Raw genomic sequence first — 20,558 nt, 5'->3', positions numbered from 1 at the left:
CAGGTCAACGCCCCAGTGACCAACGCACCTTGTTCCTTCGTTCATAACGCGTACGTGCCGCGATTGCTGACGTTCGCCCGTGTCTGCGTGTACACACGCGTTTGTGAGCGAGCGAGCGAGCGAGCGAGCGCGGACATCTCTCGCGCGTGCTATCTAGGGCAAACGGGTTGGAGCAACGTTAGACTTTTTCCCTGTCTGCCGCTTCGAGCGAGATCGAAAAAATGTCACGGTGAAAAAACGCAACAGCGGCTTCGACCGGCGCTGCTGTTCTGCTCCGCTCACCGGAAGCGACGCCGCCCCGACGCAACGACGTCGAGAAAGCCGTCTAGCTCGCCAACGACCTAACCGGAAGCGCCTTAAATCACGAAAACGTACCATCTATTTCCAATTACATAATTGCGAAAATGAATGTTACGGATAGGAAAAAACCATTGACTTGGCTGTGGATTTGACGAATGGTTAGAATTACGTTCTATTCTTGTCGTAAATGATAATGTTGTGATTATAACGCGAAGCATAAAAATTAAGGATCGAAGGTATTGTGTACGTAATTGTTGTTGTGAAATTATTGAACTGCTGTTTGATTGATTTGAAATAATACTCGTAACATACGAGTATTACTAAAATGCATAAATTGATGGAGCCAGCCTTTGATACTATTAGGTTGTTTGAAAAGTTTTTTTCGTCTTATGAGGAAATAATAGACGCACAACGTTTTTTGTTTTATATTATTTTGTCGAATTACGTACGATCCATTTTGTTCTGTCGAAATAAACATCGCGATATTTCACAGATTTGGTTTCACGTTTGTATAAAGATGCAGTGTTGTAAAAAATACGTTTGCGAAAGAAAGACACTTTTCGGACAACCTAATACAATGTCATATTATACTATGGTATACTAGAAGTAAAAACAGACTGAATTTATATACTAGAGGAATCTCGTTGTCAAATTACAAGCCGGTTTTTCCACGTTGTGAAACCGATTTCGCGTTGTACGTGGATAAGAATTGAGTGCTTGAAAAAAAATTCAGAAACGTTGCATCTACGACACGCACACGTTTCTCTATCCCTTCATTTTCACCCCTATCATTTCACTTTACGTCTGCGTCCTACTACGTATTGTTTCACACGGTAACATCCGGCGGAGGAAATCGTGCTAGACGTTGCAAAAAATTGAGTGAATCGGTAATTGTTGGAAGGATCGTGCGAGACGATCGTTGACGGAACGTGTGTGCTCGGGACAAAATCGATTCTTCGAATTATTCGTCTTTTACTTCGGACATCGACTGCGAATCTTTATTGTTATATTTCTCACAAACTTTTCGTATTCGAATGATAAACTTGCAAAATATCGATATTATTATTGCTCGATAATCTTTCTCTTATATAGTCGATCACTCCGAAAGGAGAAAACAAATATCCTTTTATATACAAAAAACGATATAAATCGAAGAGCATGAAACTTTCAATTCTATTAAGAATTGTATAATTATACAGGGTGGTTGGTAACTGGTGGTACAAGCGGAAAGGGGATAATTCTACGCGAAAAAAGCAGTCGAAAATATAGAATAAAAATTTTTCATTTGAGGCTTTGTTTTCGAGAAAATCGACTTTTAATTTTCGCTCGGTACGCGTGCGGTACGTTATAACGGATCTCACTGTAGATCGTTGTCTCGATGGAAAAATTAAAAAAAAATTTTTTGTTAATTTTTATTCTATATTTTCGACTTCTTTTTTAACGTAGAATCACCCCCTTTCCGCTTGTATCACCAGTTACCAACTACCCTGTATAATTATACTGCAAGATTATTTTCTGTAGCTTTGAAAAATTTAAAAGCACGAACAGCATTCTCTAATGTCTCGTACATTAGAGAATTTTAAGTTTGGTGAGTCACGTAGATAATCGTTTGGAATTTACCGTGTATTATCCGACTACGATGAACAGGGTTGGTCGCCAATGACACAGGACACGTGAGCAAATTACGTCGTTTCGTGCTCCGCACGAATCTTCCTTCCAGGCTTTTAATTTCATCCGCGTGCCGCACCCTCGCGCCATTTCGCTTAGCCGCGATTATTCTTCCCTCTTTCGACGACGTTATGATGAAAAGTGAATTTTTATAGCTTTCTATCAAAATGTTTGTTTCTATATTGCATCTTATACTTTATGTTTTAGTGTAAAAAATTTATTACTAAATTTGGTAAAAAATTTTTATTTATACAATTTTGGTGGATAATACGTCTTGTCTTTCACGATTTATCGATTAATTCTGTTTTTAACACATACGCAATCGCTGACGTAATATTGCGTCACTTTATGAAACAACAGAAAGCAGCAAGAAAATAACACGGATTAATAAACGAAGTTAAGAATCATTACCTTTCAATTTTACTTCAAGCTTTAAACAGCTTGTGTAATAATATCTCAACATCAATGAAGCGAAAGATTTCTAATTTATTCGTATTATGAGAAAAAGTGTTCTATTTTAGTTTATCCTCTATTACAAATCCCTATAGAGGCATTGATTGAAAACCAAGCAACGAGATTAAGCTGCCTGATTGAGACAGCGTACTGGTCAACGTCAAACTTTATTCTTAACTTCATTTTTATTCGCATCGATCCTCCGGCGACATCATCAACGTAGCTCCGTCAATTCACACGCAGATTTCATCTCGGCGAGATGGCCTAATTGCTTCCACGTTCTTTCTCCGGCACGGATACGTCGCGATAACTGTGTGAATGAACGGCAGAGCTTCGTTGAAAATGCTGCGAGCTTCTTTTGTAACCGACGTTTCATTCCCATCGCCTGAATTACGATCGTTACAATTTCGTATCATCGTTTAAATAACCATACGGTAATTGAACATGTAAAGATAAATTATTTTTCGTACATTTTTTAATTATAAATAACAATCATGCTGCCTATAATTCGATTATTTAAATCGAATTTAATAAGCTCGGGTAGTACCTATTCGTTTCATCAAAGATACACAGAGCTGAACGTTTCAACTCAACTTTTAATTATATTTCGCTTTAAATTATACATTATTAAAAAAATTTTCATAAAAAGTTTAATAACACCGAGCTCTATAATCCACACTACTACACGTTATGCTTATTAAATAAACTTTTACTTTAAAAAACCGGTTATCACAAAAAATGTAACAACGTTGGAAACCTCTGTGTAACAATCAATGTATTTTGGTATAAAATATAGAATATTTATTCTATGTACAGTTTTTCTCACAATGTCCTAACTTATACTTGCGAAATGATTTTTATATTAATTACATTCTCGTTGATTATATGTCGTAAAAGCAAAATAAAATGCAAAATGATATTTTCAATAGACTATGACGGAAAACGCTTGATAAACGACTCTATTAGAAAATTATTCTTCCACTCATGTATTTAGAATCTTTTTTCTCGGAAAAAAAAGAAAAGAAAAGAGAGGAACAGAAATCGAAATTTATTCATCAGCAACGATACGCTATAACACAGAAACCTATTTATCAATCTTGTTCGCTATTCTAGCTCTTCCACCTTGTCGGTACGGAACAGTGCGCACTCATTGAAATCGAACAGCGTTGTTAGAGAATCGCGCGAGCTAGACAATGATTAATGCATGAGGGACATTTTCGAGGATCGAGCTAGCGGACTTTCTAACCGGCTGACACGCCACACGTGAGATATTTGATCGTGCGTATTCCTTTTGAGATCCATGCCCGACGACAGAAGTGACAACGCGAAAAAAGATCGGGATCGTGGCCACGAAGTCAGGATTAATTTATCCGACATTCTTTTTCTCTGCACGTCCGGATTGTTCTAGCTTCAACTTGTTGCCAGTGAGATCATATTTATCGATCAATTCGTGTTGCTTCCTTCTTTAACAGCGAATATTGCGTTGCTTTTATAACCAGGGAAATTGGATTTTATTGAACTTAAAAGTTTATTGGAATTGTTTTAAAGAGTAGTTTATTATTAGACGATGAATTTTTGTGTCAATTTATATTTTTATAAAATTGTAGAATTATTGGCAAAAGTGAGGAAGCGAAATAAATTTGAAGAACTTGCCTTGATTAATTATAAAAAATATAGATACATAAACTATTAAAATTTACGCATTTTTAAATACTGCTAAGCTTAATAACGATTGATTCTTGCGTTTGTCGAGTACAAGTACGAAAGGCTATGATGGAGTTATAAACTCCGTAAAGACCGATTTGTTTTATATTTTTATCGTTACTTTTCAATTCGAGTCGCAACAAAAGTAAGAAAAGGGAAGACACGTTGTTCTTACGTTGCATGATACAGAACTGAAGAGAGGATCGTAAATCTTGACTCATGAATCGAGACACATTCATTAACAGGCCAAAAGAACCGACCGTCAAAGATCATCAAGAATCATCAACGAAGGAGTTATTAATTGCAAATCAAGCCTCTTTGATTACATCTAGCGCGAGCTTGAAGGATGCATGTCACTGACATTATGTTGGGTGTTTTATGCCTCAAATGCCTCCTTGCATCGATCGTTACACTTTACATCTTCGTCACATAAGACAGAAAAAAGTTACGTAAAGCAACCTTAAAATTTTCATTTATCTTTTGTAGTATTTATCTTCTTACAACTTAATTTCTTATAACAATTCGATTTAAAGTAACACGCTTTGAAAAACCTGCGATTTATTATCTTCTCGTAAGAAAAGAAAAGAAAATCTTCTGAAAGAGTGAAAGGAATTATCGTACAAAAATTGACTGAAAGAAGAATAAAATAACAAAAGTAGCAAGAACCGTGGCATTCTCGGCAAAATTATATCTGTTATCGGCGAGTAGTGCGCACTTTCACATTGGAAATACAATGCGATTCGAATCTGGGTTCGTGATTGCACTTACATAAAATAATAATTATCAGGGGAAACTCTAAGTGAAAGTAATTGATGCATTCACGATTAATTAAAAGCAAACTTCGATTTGGATCCTATCTCTCTGGCCCGCATAACACGTAAACTATAATTCTCTTACTGTCTTTTAACTTCAGAGATTTTATTCTCAGCATTAACAAGTCTAATGCGAATAAATCTGTCGGAACGTTGATATAGCGAACTGAGAATCAATAGTGAACCAACTCGAGTTGTCAAAATTTCAATTCGAACTAGTATCATCTCTATCCTCTCGTATCTTGAAAAGTTGGGGCAACGGAGGTTACTTGTACCGAGATATAATTATCAGTGGCGCAAGAAGATTCGCGACTGTCATCGAAAGATAAAAGGCCACCGTTGAAACTCGAACGCGTATCGCGAAACGAAAGCAAGAAGTTGCCCGAACGCGGCCACGGTTACGAGGCTCGATAGCCGTTGGCTGACGAGGCCGGCTCGTAATTACTCGACAAGATTTAATCGACGTGCTCCGGGCTAATTAAAAATTCCTCGCCCCTCGCGGACTCTATCAATAAGGAGATCCTATCGGGCTAACGGTAAGAAAATGTCTTTAGCCGTTTCTTCGTTCCGCGAAAGAAAAGACACGGCTGGTATCTTCGCGTAAATCTCAAAAGCTATCCGTCACACGATATTGCCGCCGATAATCGACCGTTTCTACGGTGAGCTTGCATATTTCTCGCGGAACGCTATTCGACGTGACTCGCTCGCTGGACAATTCGGGACGAGTGAGTCTCGCCACCTGCTCGATAGTCTTTGCACCCTTTGTGCAATCCATAATGGCGAGACTATTTTCCGATAAAAGTGCGCAACCCTGAAAGCAGACACGTTCGTATCTGAGATCGAACTCGATTCAGCAGTAACGTTAATTGGTGTTGTTTGTCAGAGTATAAGAACGTGATAGGAGTTGATCAAGGGAACAATGTTTAGATTCGTTCGAAGACTGTCACGATGAAGAACTTTTAGGTTTAATCGTGGATCATATAGCGTGTAATTTAAAACTTCAGCAATGTACATATCATGAATGTGATCTTAATTTGAGGGTTTAGTTATAACGAATATGAAATAATTGGTGAAAATAATTAATCAAGATGACAAAATAAGGAAGTTGGCAGATAAATAAATTGGTTTCTGATTTAATTTCATTCGCCGGTTGATGGAGAGTTGATTGAAGTTAGTTGTCCTGAGTATTTTATTGTTAAATATTGTAAACAAACGTAATAGATAATTTCATAATGTATATGTTTTAGAGATTATATTTAATAACATTGATGAAATATTTACACCAATTATTAACGCGACCAATTTATAGTTACGTAAAAGGAAATTAACGAACGAATTTGATGTATAAATGTAAAAACACCGAAACTTAAGAAACTTAAGTGGATGTGTTTGAAATCAATACGCGTTACACAGCAATACATACTACGACCATCTACTGAGAAAATAAAGTAAGTATAAAATCTTTCGTTATCCTCTCAACTTCCCGCAGATATCTTGCTTACCGACTCCATTACCGGCTTCCGCTGTCGTATCTGAAGAGCTTCTGAAACTAGCGTTTATAGATCTCTACCATTACCCACGTTTTCTGAATTATCTAGAGAGCACAGTTACAAATCACGATGAATGTGGCCAAAGAAACACCAATATACCAAACATAAATGTTACTATATTCCTAGATTCAAACATAACACTTTGAAGAAGAAATATTCTATACAAATAAACATATTGTATATCGTAAATATCGTATATAAATAATTCGAAATGTAGAAATTACATATCTTCAATTTTAAAGTGAAGCCAGTATTCTTAGATAATGATATTATGGTTGTTTAACTTCCACGAATCAGCTGAAACACACTTTCGTAATTATTTTTTAGCTCAAGTACTTCCCTCAAATCATCTAAAAATCCTTTTTCACGTCATATCCATTCTCTTCACGACTTGTACGCGTGATTTTCATTGTTATATTCGATTCGTGATCTTTTATTCAGTAAATAATTTTCGGCGGCAGAGCCAAAAAGAGGCAGGAAATAATTAGCATCTAAACAAAAATCCATACGCTCCGCGTGGAAACCGGTTTCGGATACCGTCATATGTTTAACCGACTAATTGACCGGTCTAGATAAAGGGGTGGGATACAAAAGGGGTAGAGGAGGGACCTTATCTCCCTAGCTGACGGTAATAAATATCCCCCCGTTAAAACGTAACTGATTCAAGACATTCTGTAATGATCGGTTTAAGTGTATGATTTAAGACTGTTCCCGTTAAGCTCCGTGGAAAAACTGGCCGCGTCCTACCGATACGCCGCGTGCATACTTCCAGCTTAATGCGCGATCGTTTCTCGATCGCAAACAAGTTCCGAGCTTGGGCGGTGTTTATGGCATTAAAACAGCGAACGGGCCACTTAGCCTGATTACAAGCCGACATATTGGTTTAGAAAAATTTTCTTGCCTTGTACCACGGTACGCTAACCATCTCCCCCTTTCTTCTTTTCTTTCTTCAGTTTGTTCGTTCTTTCTTTCGTTTCGCCGTGTTGGTCCCTTTTTCCGTGTCCATCGGCGATGGCGATTTAATCGCGCGCATTAGACTAGCAAGGTTACACGGGGGTGCCACGTTCCCGTTCACGCTGAAATTCATAGGACTTGCCGGTCACGAAGCCGATCGAGATAACCCGTAATTTATAGTTATTAAGCAAAATGAATGAGTCGCCGATCCCGCGGACGAAATTTTTGTTAATGACCGTCATGCGTCGCCCTTTACGGATGATCTTAATGCACGATCAGCTGCCTTCGCTCCGGAATCGCTTCTACCTGTACGGTTAATTATTGCTTTTACGCGATAGTTTATTGAAACGCTTAGAAGGCGATTGGACGACGATATGCAAACATCGCGAGCACGCACGATCAGTTTGATGTTTTATATCTGATTAGGGTGGTTTAAAACGAGTCATCTATAGCGTCTATGCGGCTTTGCTGAAGATTTATCATTTTTCCTACGGTGATCCGAGATATTACTATCCGAGGTACTGTCAAGTGCCGCTGATGGATCGAGAACAACAGTTTATTCGTAATAGAATTTTAAGTCAGAAAATAGCAATTCAACCTGTACTACGAAAAGAAAAAAGGAAAAAGAAAAAAACACACAAAGCGAACGAAAAATGCGAGGAAATCGGCGTAAGGCGTTCTAATATTCGGAGGCCCCCATCAAATCCGGCTAACTCGTCTTCGATTCGAGGCATGCTCGGAATTCGCAAACGCCTTTAATGAGGCAGTTTTATATCGGTGTCGGCAACACCGAGGGGAGGTTGAGAACCCCAAGGTGGCTCGTGCTCGATGATGACCTCTGACCGCGAACGCTCGAGAGTGAGACGAGGCCATGCCTGGGCACGCGAGGCCCAAGACTTCGCCCCGAGGCACGCGCACCATTCTCTTTCTCCTCTTTTTCGTCTCTTCTTTCTTCTCTTGGCCACCATCGAGCCGAGGCTTCTCTTCCTTCTTCGTCTCCTTTCTCTCCCTCCCCTCCTTTACCCTGTTCACCCTGTGCCAGCTCGCTTCCCCCCTTTTTCCCTCCGTTTCTGTCGGCCTCTCCACGTAATTTTGCGCGATTGGCCGGTGTCATGCCGTGCAGAACGCTGCCCATGGAAACTCCATGATCGCGGCGCGCTAAGTGGCGGACAAGCGGAGAGGCGAAACGCCGCTTGTTTTGCATCTGCCTCCCTTTAGAACGCGGGCGATCTCGATCAGGATCCATTCTGGATCCCTTGGACAGACGCGCTGGGCGTGATCGAAGTTTCGATCGGACGGGATTCGGCCAGAGCCGAAGCCAAAGCTCTCGGTATCTCTGCCCGCAGATTGGAATATTTTGATAGGCTTTATATGTGGATAGGATCTTCGATTCGCGGCGCAGTTTTGCCAGGAAATCTTGATGACGATGTCGATACGGAATTTCGAACGAAAGGTTAGTTTCCGTAGGATTGAAGATCGAAGATCGAAGAAAGTTTCCCTTGTCTATTTGATTAAAAAATATTACCGTCCGATTCCCTTTTGTTTTTTGGTATGAAAAATTATTTGTAGATTATTAGTAAAAGACAAGAGTTTTAGATGATTTTCAACGATAGGTTCATGAATGAACGAGGGAAAACTACAGCGAGCGATAGAGTCATTGAACTTGAAACAGCAAATGAAACATCGAAAGATAAATTTTTCATATAGCGGTTAAAAAAAGTTTCTGAGGGGAAAAAATACATTTCGCTCGGTGCGGCATTCACAGTTACAAATTTGCAATTCTACAATATGTAATCTGATTTACAATCTGTGCATTTTTTCCCGCTTGCAAATTGTAGAAAAATACGATATCTGTCGAACAAATGTACAAATGTGCACATATTGTTTGTCGTGTAATTCGGCTTCAAATTTTTCCCGTGAAAAGGGTAAAAGCTTTTGGCCAATATCTATATACCTACCACCACCGTCGTATACAAATATTCGTATAAACATTGTATAAAAAAATGTATCATGTGGATGTTCGACCTTCGTTTTTACTCGCGAAAGTAACTTTCTAATGAATTTCATTTATAATTGACATCCAACTTTTGTATCACCATATTATTTTTCAAAACTTGCAGAATTGGACTAATATTACTAGTGAAATTTCGCAAGTTGCAAATTACAAGTTATCCGCAATAATAAATTCTCTTGTGTAGCAGCAACAGGTTTGCTACGAGTAAATTTTGCACATTACAAATCAGTTGATTATACTATTTGCCTTAAAATGTTTTAAATATGAAAAGTAGTTTATATATGTCCACATGCAACCCATATCTTGTAATACGTCAATGTTACGATGTCGTATTTGTTGTTCGACAAATTATCGCTCAAGGCTACCATATTTCCACGATATTTTCTTAATTCAGCCAGACCGAAAATCTCCATTTTCGCGTTAAATGATGATCTTTCATCACAGAAAACATACAGAGATTCCGTTGGAAGCGTCGAAAAAGATAAGCTAATCGCAATAAAAGATGCAGAATCGAGGTGAAACCGGGCTGACGCGACGCGACGACGCGAAAACAAGAGCAACATAGCGACGCGGCCATCGAGCCGGTCGCCGGACATCAAGGTGAAGGATACGCGCGCCAGGTATCCGACACGGCGAACTTTCCAAGGGGCGGTGTGAAGGGCGTAGCCCGCTAATTATAATTATACTACAGCGGTATTAGCAGCGTGAAACGCAACGTAAATTCTGGTGAAATACTCGCCGCCCCTCAGGGTGCCGGCGCGCAGCTCGTTTGCTAAGAAGCGGTTTCTGGCGTATAGGCGCGCGCCGACCAGCCACAGCGTGCTTTGTTTCGTGTCGTAGTTCGACCGGCCTGCATTGTCGTACATTACTGTGTAGAAATAAATGAGTTCGTTATGCGAGAAAAACGAACGGCAGGCTAAACGCGATGCACGCAGGTCGGCCAATGCCACGCCAAGTCGCCGCCATTTGTCCGCGTCGTTTCGCCTTTTTAATTACGTCACATTAATTATCAGCCAATAATTAGAAAAGAAAAGGTCTACGACCTTCTCCTGTTTCTGCTTCCGCGTGTCTTTCGTGTCTTTCTTCTTTCGTTTCTAATTATCGTTCTTCCGATAATTGTTAAATACCAATTGACTGGTGCAGGATCGTCATTCGACTGGTATACCCACTGGACATCGTGGCAAACGACGTCGACATGGGTACGGTACACGCGAGTCATTAACGCGACTCGTTGCCCCCGAAGCATACCTGACAATTTGAATATGATAATTACGCGTCTCACGCGGCATTAAATGGTTTAACGCTAGATTGCAACTAGGAACGCTCGTGTGCATCGTTGTAAATCTCTGACGGGATTGTTGATCTCCTTCCTCGAGGGAATCTGGCGCGCCTTCCATCGCCAACTCTTTTTTACGGGGAGCTATGTCTCGCGGAACAGGTGTCCATCAAGATCGGCACAGCGGTTGAAAGATTCTTCATTCTTGAGAGAAATACGAGAGAAGTAGGTACGATAATTTTTGGATGCTTTCGATCTTTCTCATTTTTTTAGACGATGGAAAGTTTTATTTTCACTTTTACTCAAGACGAAGCGACTTTGTTCGGCAAAACAATCTGCCAATATCCTATCCTCGCGAACAAAGAAAAATCCGATTATAGATGAAAGCACTACAACGATGAAATTTCCTATCGTTGAAAACGATATAAGAATGGAAGTAAAATTTCATCAGTAGAACAATCTCGAAAATCTACATCACGCCAAAGATTAAACACTCAAGGATAGAAGATATGAAAGTATCTTCGACGGCAGCTTTTATTCTTAATTCATAAATCTCCTCTGCCATCCGCTAATTGATAATAGTAATTACAGCCGCGTGTCACTCAAAACGACCGTGTAGCAGATTATACGTGCGCGTGTATCCGCCACGTCGTTATTTATCATCGTCGGCTTAAGGATCGGGCCGCTTCTTCCTTCGAATTGAGTCGCGCCGCGAGGCGGGCGGTTTCTCCTAGTGCACTAATAACACACTGGCGACCTGATAATTAATAATGAAACTGCACGCGGGGGTCAGCGAGGGGGGAAGAGAAGCCGTGGAGGGGCCCTGTTACGCCGTGCCGCAACCAGCGAAGTCGCGGAGTGGGTGGACCGCCTTTCTGCGTAATTGCAAGGTGCAGCTATACGCGCGATTCGTTGGCCGCATGGAATGGCTAGAAACGGATGGAACGACTGGTGGATCGGCAATCACACAGTGTGGGGAAATACTCGTGAAATACAAGGACAGGAGTAAGATCTCGATGATCGGAGTGTCGAAAAATCGGCAAATCGTATTAATTTGCGGCTTGTTTCAGATTTACGGTCCTTGCCCGTGACGAAAGTTGAATACGGTTTTTAGGTGGATGCAAAGGATGATGTGAGGGATTCTGAGTAATGGAACACGCGTTTGAATCCTACGTGGTGCTGTATCACTTGGAAGTTGTTATATTCTGTAACCGTGTTTCGTAGCAGCGTATATATTTTAATGTGTAGGTAGTGGTATGGTGATGATCGTGATGGTTCGAAGATCGTGAGGGAAGACAACAAATGCACGCGAAATGTCATATTCCACATAAAACTCTATAATTCTACGTCCTTCTTTTTTATCTAGACTGAAAGACACCAATTCGTTGTTCAATGTTTCAATTTTTCAGAGAACGATATATTATTCCCAAATGTCATGGAACTCGACAAAGCACCGAGGATTTCATTAAATCTAACCACGACCGTTTCCTTATTTTTCCACAGTAACATCCCCTTTTTCTCTGTTTCGCAAAGGCTCGCGACTTTCCTTCGGTTTTCTCGTCGTTTTTCCAGGAACCAAGCGGAGGACTCGGACTTCGCCTGGCGGATTGAAACGAGTCTCAACAGGCAAATAAGATAATCTCCATTATAAACTTGGGGGTAGGGTGAGTAAACGAGGAGTTATTTACTCGCCTCGGAAAGAGGGGAGAAAGGAAACAAAGTAATAACAACGGAATGAGAATAAGAAGGTAGATTTGAATCCTTCGTTCGTACCCGCAAACTTCACGACCGCGCAGCCGCGTTAAGTTGGCTTTTTATCGCGTTTATTATCCGCGGCAAATGGCTGCTGCCGACCTCGTTTCCCGTTTCTATAATTCCGCGAATCTCGCTTTTACTGACCGCTCGATATTCCACTTTGTGTTTTAATTCCTTACTTGATGATCCGTAAAAAATATTTCCACCCCTTTGAAATCTCGCTTAAATGTTTTTCGTTCGTTGAGAACTAGATCTCATCTCTTTTCAGGGTTGTTTTCTTTTTCTCTTCAGGCACCGTTTTTGTACAACGCTGAATACTTTTTAAAATAATTTTGCAACATAAATAGTTAAAATTTTTCACGAGTACAAAAACTATTGCTAATGATTTAAATTTGAATTAAATTATTTTGCTATAGTATCATGAAATAAAGAATCTATTTGTCTCAATTGTTGGTACAACAGCTCCTTGACGACAGATAAGCAGATTTTATGACTGTTTTATTTCTTAAGAGAAATACATTTTCTTACTAGAAGAAAAGTTTAAGTTTATCGCGTACAACATTGTAATTGCAGTTTCAAACGAAATAACAAACCGAGTAATTGCTTTCTTGTGGCATTCTCTTGAAAGTTATATAAATTCATAATTCTTAATAACAATTCTCGAGTAACTTTTAGTCGCCATTGAGTACGTATATTGAGTAACGACGTGTTTAAAGATTAAAATTAATATGTTTAACCTTTTCCAGACAGTTAGTACACGTATCGGCTTGAAGCTGTCTAATACCATTTCCGTAATTCAAATATTTTTCGCTACACGATTAATTTTGCATTGAAAATCGTGAGTAGATTGAACGCCGGAATTAAACGCTATGAATGATAATCGCTCAGGGGAGGTTGCACAACCACGGAATTTACTATTGCACTAAATACGCAAAGCGATTTCTATTATGTCTGGCAAAATCTGATTCGAAAAGTCTGCTAAATTTTTAATTTCATCTCTTGAAGTTTCTCACATCCAGTAAATTAGATATGTTATCCGATGAATTAAATACTATATAGACATAGAACATTTTAAGGCACTAATTCTTAGTTTGCGTTTAGCAAATATCTGTCAAGAACGCACACACAGCAATAGATTTTATTCCACGATGAAAGAGATTTCGCAATTTCTTTTCGATGTAAGTACAAAACCTTCTGCGTTTAGCGAGGTTAATGAAAAGGGCTTGTTACAATTACGTTATTCCCATTGAACGAGTAACAATTAGACGGTGCCTTTTTCGCAGTTTTCTCTGGTTCCTTGAGCATGGAAAACTTTCTGGTGCGCAAACAGAATTAATGGAAACAATGATAGGCAAATAGAACAAGCGTTTCGTTCCAAGGAAAATAGTGGTTTATACATCGGCGTTCCCGATGCATATAGCGAATTTCATCATCGACGACTGTGTCGTTGTATTCGCGCAAAAAGTAATAACGATAGCGACGAAAAGAGCATTGTACCTTTAATTGAATCTTTCTTTCGCACTGCCGCTTCCTGCAGTGGTTTAAAGTCGTTGAATTAATTATCAGGTTTACCGGCAAATAATGGCGAGCCGGTCCTCTTTCCGTAGAACTCGCCATAGTTTTGGTTTCATGAAAATGCTTTAGTTAACGCGTGCAGGGTCGTAGTCCGTTAATTTTTCTTATCCGTTTGCACGGATTTAAATTTCCAGGAATTTAGAAATTTCGTTAAAAAGATTTTGTTATTCATTCGCATAGGGATTTGTGTTTTGCTGATTTAATAAAGTATAGCAGCTCGTGCCAGTGTTTAAAAACTTGTAGACATTTTTTCAAATAGGTATATATGTATAATGTGTGTTACAAGCATTATAAAATTCTATTGGAACTGTGACAAGACAGGGCTATCCTGATTATATTGGTAAAATTCGAAACGAATCTGAAAATGTATGTGTAATGTAAATATCGGTGGTTATGAAAATATAGTAATTTCATTAAACGTCAAAGAAAACTTATAGTCGCGTTTATGGATACCTAATCTCTTTGAGAATTATTTATTACAATCTACGTCAGCCATCAAAGTAGCTAACGAGGCTATCTATTAATCGTAAAAGTCAAGAATTATTTCAACGAAATATCATAGACGCGTTCAACGTTTAGTAGTTCTTCATGACCCTATCCTTTATTTATTCTCCTATTTCTTTTACCATTCATTGATACAAAGTCTCAAATGTAATTCTGAGACCATTCAAGCGAGTGGATAATCGAGAAAAGAGATCGCGTTCTCGTTTAAATTAACAGAGATCATGCTATCTCACCGACAATGAAATCAGGAAACATGCTACGAAACCGGACAAACTTAACGTGCCGTGTCGAACGATGCAGTCGAGAGATAAGTAAACAAATGAACGAACATGCAACAGAGAAAATAAGGTTTTCATTGATCCTTCCGAAGATACGCGAGGGAGAGATTTCATTTTTTAACTGCTAACTCGAGCTGTTACGAGGGTAATCGAAAACGATTTTCGAGTGAAAATTAGAATATTAAAATATACAAATCGACGACTACCTAAATACGATATTTAAAAGTAGTAATTTTTTACATGATTTATGTAAAGTTATTGAATAATTTGTAATTCACGTACAGTAGAACTCCCATTATTTTAAAATGAATAAAAATATTAAAATTTGTCATTTTTTTAACATTGCATTGTCGTATTCTAATAGCTACTCCAAGTCTTTTTCAATCTCTGATTTCATAACTATCTCAAAGCGTTGCACGTCTAGCAGATCATCTTTGACTGACTAGAAAATTGCAAGAGGCGTTGAAAATGTGTCTGGATGAGCGCGAAATACAAATTTTTTGCGGAATCGCATGGAAGAAAGGTCGAAACGCATAAGTCTGTGTGACGTTTCGTTCACAGGGATTGCGGCAACCAAGTTACATAAGAACAACACACTTACCCAGGATGCACCGCAGTCACCGCCTCCAAGTGTCTGAAAGGCTGGCATGCATCTGAACGTCATTCTGAGCTCTACCGCCGAAATATTATCCAAACGTTCACCGCGGTTCTCCGGTCACAACTTACCTAGAACAAGACGAAACGCCTAGTTAGCGATCAAATAAACTAATTTTGAACAAGACATATAAGATAGAAAAAGAATTTTCAAGCTTTTTATTTTCATGAATCGTTATTCAAATTACGTGAATGATCTATAGTTCTAACGACAAAGATGTCCATATGGGCTTCTTTTATTACGTAAATCTTGTGGCTGCAATTCTTCATAAAGTGATCATGGACGATTCAGATGTTACATGAATGTTGATTGATAATTACAATCTCGCTAATAAAAGGATATATCTTATTACATTGTGCTTCACAGAATTATCGATCTGTCTTATGAAACATCCATTATTTATGTCAAAGATATAAAAGCTATAATTTATCCACTATATAGAAATTGTGATATACGGCTTCGTGTGATTAGCAAACACATACATTATGTTTTTATTTGATTAAAGCACAGCAAATTGAATCTTTTCCAACTTTAACACTTTAATTTAATATACTGCCAAAATACATTTAATATATGTCACTAAAGATTTAATAATATTGTTATCGATAATAATCAGCGAAAGCTTATCACTGCTTTATCATCGGGCTGCTATCATCGGATAAACGTGCTCAATTAATGGTAATTAGAAAATATCAATCTGATGAAATATGTATCTTGAATATCGTAATATTAAAACAATGTCTTCATTTACAGGAATTAATTATATAAATTATATATATCTTATAATATTCAAAGTTTCCTTAAATAATAATCGGTATCTAATCTACCGATTCTCAAAATCGAGACTTATTACCGAGCAGGATTTTTTCACAGAAAAATCTTTCTATTAAAATTATGCAGTACCTATAGTCCCTCTTGTAATTCAGATTCATATACTTATAGTACACTATTTATAAAAACGTGTTAATTTTCTAAAAGTCACAAATCACATCACATTGATTTACTTTTAAAAAATTCGAATGGAGTTCCCTCTCTTTCCAAGCAAAATGAAAATATAAAATTCAGCAAGCAAGCTTTTCGCTCGAATTACATAATTGCAAAGCGTGCTTCAAGCTTCAATTTTGCGGTTCAAACATCGAGCCAGCTGATACCTGCGATATATCGATTTAGGAGAAAAAGTAAGCAAGTAAATCACTACGGATGTTTTTTTTCGAATTCCTCCTTCGCTCGATTTATTATTTTCTTCGCAACGCTATTTGTCTTTTCCTTGTCCTTAACATGTCACGTGTATAATGAACGCAATTTCATGTGAAACACTCTTCAGACCGATGATAACCAGTATGCTTGGGCATTCGTTGGATCGTGTAACTAGAAACTGCCCAGCCGCTTACTTGCGATACGGAATTGAAAAACGCATCTTCATTATCTTGTTCCTCATTTTCCCTCTTTCTTCTTCTTTTTTTCTTTTTGTGTAGGTAAGATCGAAGGAAACAGATTTTCCATTATAACTAAGTTGTAATTATAATGAGTAATTATGTCGTGATTCGGAAAGTCGTTTATTTATGATACGTACCGTACGAAACGATTTATTACATGTATTTTTTAAATTATTTTTATCGGAGTGTATATCGTATATTCACCTTTCTATATTCTGATTGAAATTGACCAGAGATTTAATATCTTTCTGCTGCTAAAAATTAAACGAAATCTATATAAATAATTCGGAAATCTAATTAGATGTATTAACCAGAAATTAAGAACTAACTAAGATAATCTTAATATAATGTAATATAGTTTTCTGTCATAGAACAGGTAGTACAAACAACAATTTACTTTTAATTTTACAAGATGGATTCCTATCACGAGAGCCCGGTTTATTTCGCGCGTTCAGGAATTCAAAAAATTTGACGACGGGTTTCTGTTGCGTAAGCGATCCTCTCCCTCAGCTGGCTCTCCCGAACTGATTACTAGGCCGAACGAAGCGCATTCTTTCCGCCAACGAATAAAACCACGCGAAACGACCAGAGGAACCAGCGGTTGTGAGGAGGGTGAGGATCCCAAAGGAGAACGAGACCGCGCAGAAGAGGCACACGTAGATCCAAAAGAAGAGAACGACCACGACGAACCAAGGGAAAACGGACAAATAAAAATACCACGAACAATTCTTTTTTTAAACTCCTTTTCTCTCATCTTTTATTTTTCGTTCCTTATATTTATAATTTATATTCTCCTGCTGTTTTCTGGTCACTATTTTTTCACATATACCTTATTTTTCCATATTTCCATTCCTCTCCCCCACGATTCCTTCACCTTTTGCAATTTTTATGACCTCTTTTCCAAGTTTCCCATATCCCTCTCTTCTCTCTAGTCACATTTTGTCTCTCTTTCTCATCTTCCTATTCTTCCCTCCTTCTCCTATCCTCGTAACTTTTTCCTCGCAACGCTCCAATCTTCCTTCCCTCCATCTCTGCTCTACTTAAACCTCTTCCTCTTGTCCGCTACCAGTTCCTCGATCATTCCTTCTCACCTTTTCTTTTTCCTCTCTCTCCAGACCGTAGCTCACCTATATTCCTGTTCCTTGGCCAGTGGTAAGTAACCTTCTTTCCTCCCCGACCTAACCCAGGTCCCAGACCCGGTGGAAAATGCAGCGCGCGGTCTGATGCCGCCGTGGCGATGAATAATGGATTCGAACGCAGCCATGCCGGCTACCCTCGGCTGAATATTCATAATGGGTTTCTACGCCATGTGCCGCTGATACGACCGACGATCCTGCACGTCCAGGCTGCGTTCCACGAGACGAGCACGCGCGAGCTTCACGCTCGCGAAACCAGACACACTGGACCAACAACCTCGCCTGTCGAGCGATGCTAATGGGGAAACCTGCCGATGTCCAACACCGCCGACAGGCCAACCGATCGGTCGACAAGTTTCACGATTCGTGGCATTCGGTTTCCCTGTTTCTGTTTGGCCTCGTAAATATGAAATTGCTTGTACACCATCAGCTTCGTCATTCTAGGCCTACGTTGTCTCGCTGTTTGGATATGGAGTCAGTTTGGTACGAGATTCGTGGGTCTAAGTCTTTGTTGCTAGCTGGCTAAATAGACAATCATTGCATCGTTGATTGATATTTGACCGTCTGTACGATTTGACGAACTCGATACCCGACATACTATATACTTCGTGATAATTTCTGTGGTTTATATTAATTAATAAGATCTATGATGCGAACTGATAAGCGATGATAAGAGTGGTGAATTCAGTTTACCTTGAAGCTTTTTAATTCGGAATTTTTATTTGTTTTTGAAAAAATTAGATGAATTACTGATGGAGCTGTACGTAGTATAGCTAAAATAGTGAAAGAATTTAAATATTCATGTTTGAACTAGAGAAACCATTATTGTAGTTACAAGTGTATTTCATTTAAAATGAAATGTGGTATTTGAAATTTGTCAAGTGGTATTAGATGAGTCTGTTATCTTGACATCGGCGCGTTCTTCTTCTTTATTCTACATTATATTACTTTAAATAGTGATATTAGTATTCTTTACGTCTATGACCGCCATATAATATGTAAGTACATCTATATAGAAAAATATCGGAAGTACAAAATCTTATATTTCTTATTTCATACTTCTTGTATTGTTCGTATTACGATATATTACATCTTCCACAAATTCACAGGAGAAGGAAACGTTCTATTGAGAAATCCAAAATGAATATATTCTCGCGAAAAAAATTAAAAACTTGGCTTGAGTTACATTCCGATGGATAACGGTTGGCGAACGGAATTATTTGCTTTCCTACCATGGAATTAGGATTACGCAAAAAATTCTGAAACAACATAGATGCCTAACACCTGATATTACATCATGTGATTTACTTAAATTATCGTAATTCTTGGAACGGTCTAAGCATCTTGCTCGACGCATGTTGAAACTAATCTTTCGTTTTATGATCGTAAATGTTGGTGTATTCTTTCGATTGATAAAAGAACCTCAATCACTACCTATTCGTTTGTTTGCTTAAGAATATAAAATAATAACTAGTAAAATATACACAGATATAAAAAGTAAATTTACTTTTATTATCTTTTGTCGAAAAACAACTGGTTTTTAACCGAAGTATATATAACGGAAATGCGAGTACCGCGAAGTGTATTTTATTTTTCGAAACAACATCAATGTTTCCTTAGTAGAAAAATTATAAGTACCTTTTTGCTCTTTTCAGAAGTTACGAACGCGTGGGAAGGATTAAAACAATAGAAGAGATGAAGCAAAGGGAATACGTAAAAGCGCCGTCACAAAGCAGAAGATAATATTAGTCGACTTTAAACGCTACTTCAAACTGCTGTTTCAAACAAAAATTGTAAATGCTCCTCTGTAGCCGAGACTTTAAAGAAACTGCAAACAACAAAGAAAGGGTAGAACAAAAGGAGTGACAGAACCAAGGGTATCCAAGACTATATCGCGACGAAGTTGAACTTCATCTTTCAAGTGTGAGACGACTATGTACTTTAAATTGAAACGTGTATCTTTCTTTATGACAAAATTTACTGCTCTATCGTTAGCGTTAGTGAGAAACGTGTTCTTCAATTATTATTTAATAAATCCCTTATCTGTTTATATTTAATTATTTGTTTAATAAAACATTTCCTGCGTTTATTTCATCTCATTTATTACTTGCATTGTATGCAAATTATTCTTGAACCTAGACATATATTTATATCTTTCTGTATTAAACGTTTATCGAGTTTCAATTCATATATCTGTAACACGATTCAGCTTTACATATTCCCCGCAGAAAACAAATCTTCGAGTTGAATTTGAAATAGTTTCAAATTTCACAATAGTCAAAATATCACCCACTCCGCAATAGTAGAATTATCTATGCAATAACATCATTTCTTGACTCACGAGCACTACATCTATTATAATTACACAATACCCGATACCAGGCTAACAACATCGTAACTTATACCACTTTACATAAATTTTCCAAAACCACTGCACCGCAGCAACAATCAGCCATCATCGAGAATTACAACACGATCCATCGAATCA

At 38.2% G+C, this 20,558-nt stretch overlaps 1 protein-coding gene across 2 annotated transcripts in view; it reads right to left on the bottom strand.

The window, feature by feature from the left end:
- The window catches only part of LOC117215037 (transcription factor AP-2-epsilon), a 201,616-nt gene that overhangs the window by 97,558 nt on the left and 83,500 nt on the right, over window positions 1-20,558 (bottom strand). The window contains exon 3 of one of the 2 annotated variants that reach the window (XM_033461421.1): window positions 15,445-15,564. The exons of the other annotated variant lie outside the window; for it this stretch is intronic. Coding sequence (XP_033317312.1) covers window positions 15,445-15,507 — 63 coding nt within the window. The 5' untranslated portion in view covers window positions 15,508-15,564. The remainder of the gene's footprint in view (window positions 1-15,444; window positions 15,565-20,558) is intronic. 2 annotated transcript variants of the gene reach the window in all.

Source organism: Bombus bifarius, unplaced genomic scaffold (assembly GCF_011952205.1).
Source record: "Bombus bifarius isolate JDL3187 unplaced genomic scaffold, Bbif_JDL3187 scf7180000009343, whole genome shotgun sequence".
Lineage (NCBI taxonomy): Eukaryota > Metazoa > Arthropoda > Insecta > Hymenoptera > Apidae > Bombus > Bombus bifarius.
This window is presented reverse-complemented; position numbering and strand designations above follow the sequence as displayed.